This window comes from Salminus brasiliensis, chromosome 24 (assembly GCF_030463535.1).
Source record: "Salminus brasiliensis chromosome 24, fSalBra1.hap2, whole genome shotgun sequence".
Taxonomy (NCBI): Eukaryota; Metazoa; Chordata; class Actinopteri; order Characiformes; family Bryconidae; genus Salminus; species Salminus brasiliensis.
Genome location: NC_132901.1, coordinates 4,921,694 through 4,928,925, shown reverse-complemented (window position 1 = coordinate 4,928,925; position 7,232 = coordinate 4,921,694). Strand labels below are relative to the sequence as shown.

At 41.1% G+C, this 7,232-nt stretch overlaps 1 protein-coding gene across 1 annotated transcript; it reads left to right on the top strand.

Moving 5' to 3' along the window:
* The first annotated feature begins 1,632 nt into the window (after positions 1–1,632).
* LOC140546887 (uncharacterized) lies at positions 1,633–6,821 on the top strand. Its single transcript, XM_072670337.1, has 5 exons — positions 1,633–1,893; positions 3,939–4,241; positions 5,452–5,594; positions 6,215–6,321; positions 6,422–6,821. The coding sequence occupies exons 1-5, from the start codon at positions 1,713–1,715 to the stop codon at positions 6,555–6,557; spliced, it is 870 nt and encodes a 289-aa protein (XP_072526438.1). The 5' UTR covers positions 1,633–1,712; the 3' UTR covers positions 6,558–6,821.
* The last annotated feature ends 411 nt before the right edge of the window (positions 6,822–7,232 follow it).

The window sequence follows — 7,232 nt, the reverse complement described above, 5'->3', positions numbered from 1 at the left end:
GAGACATGAGAACTCCACAAGCTGGAGCTGAGAGCCAGTCAGGAATGATGGAGAAAAGTCATGTAGCTGTTAAAGGATGAATTTAAATGTATTATTGTTGTAACGTCTCAAAGACATGACTGTAAATATTGTTAATATATATTTATTTTATATGATCAGCTACTGAGGTCACTGTGTTAAATACTATCATAATAATAAGCAAAGTATCAACAGTATATTAGGTTGTGTATTACCACACACACACACCTGTAATAAAGAATACATGTTTTGTAGAATTACATGTAGGACCGGATTCCTCCAGAATTCATTTTTTCTGCAAGCCCACCATAAAAGAAAAAAATATGTGTGTTTCAAAATATCTTAGCTAGTTTGTATCAACTAGGATCCAAAAGATCCTTCTAAGCTTAGATACTACAAAATACAAAACGTCAGAAAAAAGCCCGGGTGCTCATCTTCCGTGGATTTTAGAGGATGGCAGGTCAGGCCAAGCCATACTTAAAGCTCGAAGGGCTCTTGGTGCAGATCGTTTTTTGACCATTGCCATCGAGTACAGAGGGACTGCTCCATTTATGGCTTTGTAGGCCAGTGTCAAGGTTTTGAGTAGATGCGGGCAGCAGCTACAGGAAACCAGTAAAGAGAACCCAGCAGAGGAGTGACTTGGCTGAACTGGTCATCCCAACCAAAGTCACATACCTGCTATTCATATGTTAACGTATAACTAATAATACTAAATAACTGCATTTTGTGGCACCTTTAACAGATGTTACCAGACACAATTCCCCCGCATTTACAGTTGAGACCACATGCCATGAAATATGCATTATTAGTAACTTACATGTTACTGGTGAACTTTTATTAAATTATGTTTAAAGACTTGGACTATTAGGCTCTCTTGGACTCTCTCACAGATCCCAACTACAGAGAGATTACAGCCATAATCTGTCCAGGTTGAAACGTCAGATCTAGCAAGTGAATCAACAAGGTTATTATACCACCCCCTCCCCCAAACCCAGGCCAATACTATCCGTTTGTGTCCTATTTTGACCAAATATTTAGAAATGGGGTCCGGCTGCACTGGAAACTACTGTGTGTGTGGGTGTGTGTGAGACCACATAGCTATGCCTTAAACCTTCACACACTGAGTTCAGGCACATTCTGTGGGTTCCAACTTCCTGTTTCATGTGGTTTTTCACAAAGGTCACAGCAATAAATAATGACCATCTGAAATACAAGAAACACAAACACACCTAGCATGCATCAACTGTGAACCTGAGTAAAGTCATTATTATGAGTTTATTGTGTGTGTGTGTGTGTGTGTGTGTGTGTGTGTGTGTGTGTACTCAATATTGAAAAAGTGTGAAGGCTGTCTAAGACCATGATTCAGTCCCCATACTCACACACAGACCCTGACTCCTTAAACAGGGGCTAAATTTAAACTTCTCACACATAGAACACACACATTACAGTATGTTTAATAAATTGTATCAACAGAGACTCAAAAGAAACTGAATTAGTGGGCTTGAGATAATGCTCTGCTTCCTGCCAACTAGCTGAGGCCTCAACTTCCTGTCCTGAGAGCAGCATATATATTACACAAAACCACAAACACTGAGTCAGTCTGAGAGCTGGAGGCTCTGAGGACTGTAGTCTGCAATTAAACAAAAGTATTCTAATCAAGACTGAAATCTGCTGATTTTTCTACTTGTTCCAAAATGATCCGGAAGAGAGCAGAACCAAAGACGAGTGAGGATGTTTATATGAATTCAGGATTTACAGCAGACCTCAAATCGACCACTTCAAATGACAGAAAGGACTCATATGAGGATATCTATGTGAATGAAGACGTTCCAGAGACTCGTGTGACAAGAAGCCATAAGGGAATCATGACCACAGGTACACTCACATACAGTGCAAACATGGCAACAACATTTCCTTTTTAGATTTTGGGTCACTGAGAGAAAAAAAAATGAATTTTATTGTCAGGTCAAGAGATTTCACCCTGGAATTGTGCCAACAAGATTCTCTGAACAAGCACATTTGTTACAGTGTGGCTGTTGATGAAGCTTTTGCATGTGTACTACAGCACATGGAGGAGCGCTACAGGGCTTCTCAGTCTTGCACAGCAGGTCTTGAACAGCGCTCTTGCATGCAGTGGTTGACTGCTGGGCCTCATCACCCTGAGTGTTGAAGAAGTAGAACTGTAACAATCCCTTCTGAAGGAGAGTTTAGCCCTGTTTGTAAGTGAAGGCCTAAAACACTGTAGAAAAAACACTGCTAAGTTACAATCACTGTCTTTAATAAAGACACTGTGAGAAACTGGCCTTTGACCCCTGCTGAAGAAGTGACAGACACAGACAAACCTGTGAAATGTGTGTGTGTGTGTGTGTTTAAGCAAGCACTAAAGTCACATGGTAGTTGTATGTGTAGAGGAAAGTCACGTGGTTAAGTGTGAGAATCTAGCAAAGCACACACTCGCTTAGTATATCAGCTTAAACATCAGCACAGAAAGACACACGGCAGGAAAAGGCTGGATCTTCTCCAGTCACACTAGAACACTGGTGACTGGGTGATTGGGGTTATGAAAAGTTTAAGGGAAATCCAACTGTATTCAGACAAAATCAGGACATGAAACACGTGTTAGTGCAGGTGTAAACAAACCAGAACTGTGCCTGGAAATCTAAACAGACATAAAGAAGCTAAACTTATTATATTATTATTATATTATATTATATTATATTATATTATATTATATATATATTTATTATAATATCTCATACATGTAAAAGTGTATGAGGGTGAAAACCAGCTTTAAGAAAGAGCATGAGGGGCTCTGCTGCTTTCACACCTCCAGCACACACAGGAAACTGTTCTCAGGGCTCGGTCACTTCCTTTACTAACACCTCTAATGCAGTTAAACTAGGCAAGTGGTGCAGCACTGTCCAGGTTACTAAATGTGCCTGAAAACCCCCTTAAGGAAAATACCTTTAAGACCTCTATCCTCTAAATGTCTGTGATTTGAGCCTCACTTCACTGGACACAGTCTGTAGTTGAAATTACCGTTCTTGGCTGTCTGACACTCTGTGTATCTGTAGCTGAGCTCCCAAACCATGGGGGGGATGTAAAAAACCCATTCAGTTGAATAACTGTGGCGTGAAGCCTGGGAATGCTAAATGTTAGGCCAACCAGAGAAGGATAACTGGTTGACCCCGTGCTATGCTATGTCAAAAGTTAACCCAGCTGGATCTCCAGCTAGTGGGCAGTGGTGGCTCAGTGGTTACAGCTCTAGTCTATTGATGACAATAACTGAGCTCGGCATGCTGTCACTGTTGGGCCCTTAAGCGAGGCCTTTCACCCTCTCTACTCCCTGGGCTTCCCACTGCTCTGGGCATTTGACCTCACAGTCACCGGTGTGTTTCACTGGTGTGTATGTGTGTGTTCACTGCACGATTGGGTCAAAGGCAGAAGCCAACTTTCATCTGTGTCCGACAAAAATGATGAATATGTTTGCCTTGTTTTGTCTTGTCTCCTCATTTAGCTAAATGCACACCATGCCAACTTGATGCCAACTGTTTTTTTGTCACAGTACTTGGCTAAGCTACACTTGGCTAGGCTATCTGCATATCCAATGATGTAAACCAGCCTGTAAAAGCAAAGCTCCTTATTTTTTAATGTGTGTTTCATTCTGAGACCAATTATCAGGGTTGCAAACCCACATCTGAGCTTTTTTTAACCCAGTCTAGTTACATAATTACTGTTATCAACAACTTATAATATTCAATAAATTCATTCTTTGGCAGCAGTTATGAATTGTATAGTCTAACTTACTCTACCAGTTTTCTCCTCCTACTAAAAAGAGGAAGTAACAGAAAAAACATATGTTCATCTCTTAGAGTCACTGGGGTTATTACTAAAGCTCATGTATCTGTGTTTCTCCATAGAGAGTCACTCTACAGGAAGCAGACGCTACAGACTGACTGCAGTGTGTCTGGGGCTGCTGTGTGCTCTCCTGCTGACTGCCATCACACTGCTGTGGATCAACTTCAACAACCTGACTGCAGAGAGAGACCAGTTATACACCAGTTACACCAACCTGACTGCAGAGAGAGACCAGTTACAGACCAGTTACACCAACCTGACTGCAGAGAGAGACCAGTTACACACCAGTTACACCAACCTGACTGCAGAGAGAGACCAGTTGCAGGCAGAGAGAGACAGGCTGCAGAGAAGACTTTCTGAACTAGGTCAGTGATTAACTGCAGTTCTTAATTACACTCACTGACCACTTTATTAGAAACAGATTAAGAATTCTAATACAAGGGGTCTCAACTTTCCCCACACCATTACACTAAATGTCAGTTTAAACTGTTGACTCAAGGCAGGCTGGTTCTATGAATTCCTGCTGTTTATGAACTTGCACTGGAGTGAGGGTGGCAAATTGCTCCAAGTTATTCTGTTACATGTAACTGATTTTGAAGTCCTCTGTAAGTGCTCTGATTGTCTTGATGTCTGAGCAAGCATATCTGAGCAAGAGCACCGGCTTAGGAAATCCATGATATGTCCATGTCCAATCGATATGACCATACAAATTTGGCCCTTGTTAAAGTTGCACCAGTCTTCACGCCACAGTTTTTGAGATTTTTTCCCCCCATTGTTTTGGAGCTCAGCTACAGTTATACTGAGTATCAGACAGCCCAGAGCAGTAGCTGTTGACTAACTGCTGAGCTAAGTGTTGGCACTAAATCATTTAAGGTGGAATGTAAAAGTTAAGTAAGATACTGCCCACAAACTGCACTTTCTATGCTCAGTTTTCAGTGGTTAAAGACAGGACTTGCTCAGATTGACTCACTGACCAGTATACACTACTAGATTAGGCTCAGAGTCGTAGAAAAAAAAAACTGTTTGATAAACTCTGACTGGTTTAAAACATTGACTGACTAAAGATCTGCAGACTAGAGCTAATCAGCAAACACTAGGCAAACTGAGAATCAGGGCTAAAACCCTTTAGGTGGAGTTAGAAAGAAACGTAATTTTGGGAGAAGGACCAAGGACTTCATGTTGAAAAACCCACCCTAAACGCACCCATCGACCACCACCAGCCTGTCACCTCCCTTCTAGTTTTCTGCTTTTATCAGCACAGAGGGCCCATCTCCACGCATTCACCTCTAGCTGTTCAGATGTGGTCCATACTCACAAAATGCACATTGGGAAATGAGCTTATTTGGCCATGTAGAACATAAATCTGACACATCAGACATCTCATAATGATAAAATACCAACCTCCTTTTAAGATACCATCAACATTTTTAAATACAGCGGTATACTGTTGTACTGTTATACCGCCCAAGCCTAATGATATTTGATATTTATGGTGTATAAATGTGTTTTACACATGATGCATTGATTTTTCTATTTTAAATGTGGATCAAAATTCAACCTTTATTTGATCTGTAGAAAAAGCTACTCAGGAGGGATGGATGTACTTCAGCTCCAGTATCTACTACATTTCTACTGAGAAGAAGAGCTGGAGTGAGAGCAGAGAGCACTGCAGAAAGAGAGGAGCAGACCTGCTGATCATCAACAGCAGAGAGGAACAGGTAAGAACCATAATCGTAAGTCCATACTTATGTTCTTCAGTCTCACAACTACATCACAATTAACCTTAACCCTACAATAGAACCCTTTGGAACGCCACAAGATATGCTAAATGACTGCCAAATAATTCTCAGTAGCTTCTGCATTAAAAACAACAACTGAATAATAACCTTAGGGTTTAATGGGTTAATACTGTTTATCTCAGCAGTGTTTATTAACCTGTAAAACACTGTATTACTATAGTCAATACAAATAAACAAAAATCCAGTGGTCAGAAATCAGAATGTGCTGATGATCAGTAAAGCACAGAACAAGACAGGTAGAAGACTGGATAAATTGGGTGCTAGATAGGAACTGGACATGCTGGACTTTCTCAAGGAGAACTTTGGAAATGGTTAAGCTAACACTCTCAAACACACACACACACATCGATCACAGTATGTTGCTTATTAGTTTATCAGTGTTCATTTCCGTCTCAGACAGTCTTTACATAGTACTGATGTTCTCACAGGCTTCCTGTAGGTGGAACACAAACTGATCACATGATCAAATGTGTGTATCTTTAGTGTGTGTGTATGTGTGTGGTGGATGGCTGGAAATGTCAGTTATTGTACCTCAACAGGACTTTATTCACAAGCTGAGAGGAGGTCAGCAAGTGTGGATTGGTCTGACTGACCGTGAAAGAAAGGGGGTCTGGAAATGGGTGGACGGCTCAGCACTGACCACTGAGTAAGAGAGCACTGAACTGAACTCTGATCATGATGCAGTTACTGACTCTCACTCCTCACTGCTCTGATAAACACACTGATCCTCTTATTCTCTCTCTCAGATTCTGGAGAACTGGAGAACCCAATGGAGCAAATGAACACTGTGTCATAACTGGCTATAAGTCTGATTCTGTAAAGAACTGGGCAGATTTTCCCTGTAAAGATCAGTTTGTTTGGATCTGTGAAAAGAGAATATAATGAGGGAGTGAGCCTGTTACCATCGGAGCAATCCCAGGATTCTGCCACGGACCATATAAGGAGCCGGGATTCCTGAAGTCTTTCCTTCGTTAACCTCACTTTTACCTAGCTCTGCCTCCTCCCAGTCCCAGGTTTGTTCTTCTTGCCAAGCCCAGGTTCCTTTGCCATGTTCAGTTTATACACTTTATCCATTAGTTTGCTGCATCCCTGTTTGGTTATTTCCTGTTGATTTGTACCTCTTGTTATTAAACCTTGCATCGTCCATCCCTGCAAGTGTTTCCTTGTTTCACTGCCACGCCTGACCCAGCATGACAGTGAGTGTGTGTGTGTGTGTGTGTGAGTTGAAAAATGGATGGGTGGATTTTATATTTTTTTTAATTGAAAAATATTAACATCATTTTAGCTAGACAAATAGTAGATCTGAAATCACCTGTTATTAATTAGGCCAGTTCAGGTCATCCATAACTTCACCCCTGGGGCTGATAACATAACCCAAAAAGGAAACAGAATCAATGTGAAACTCACATTTCTCTCCCTTGACAAATAACTGTTTTTCAAAAAGACATTCTAACACCTGACTGTTAGTACCTTTATCCAGCGCGAACATTAAAATGTCATCAATGTACGCAATAACGAAATGACCCAACATATCTCTGAGGACATCATTTTTAAAGG

Bases quoted from the DNA above. Each gene is read 5' to 3' on its own strand.
- LOC140546887 (XM_072670337.1), top strand. From the start codon at position 1,713: ATGATCCGGAAGAGAGCAGAACCAAAGACGAGTGAGGATGTTTATATG. The intron at 1,894-3,938 runs GTACACTCACAT...GTTTCTCCATAG, and splicing joins TAAGGGAATCATGACCACAG to AGAGTCACTCTACAGGAAGC. The intron at 6,322-6,421 runs GTAAGAGAGCAC...TCTCTCTCTCAG, and splicing joins GGCTCAGCACTGACCACTGA to ATTCTGGAGAACTGGAGAAC.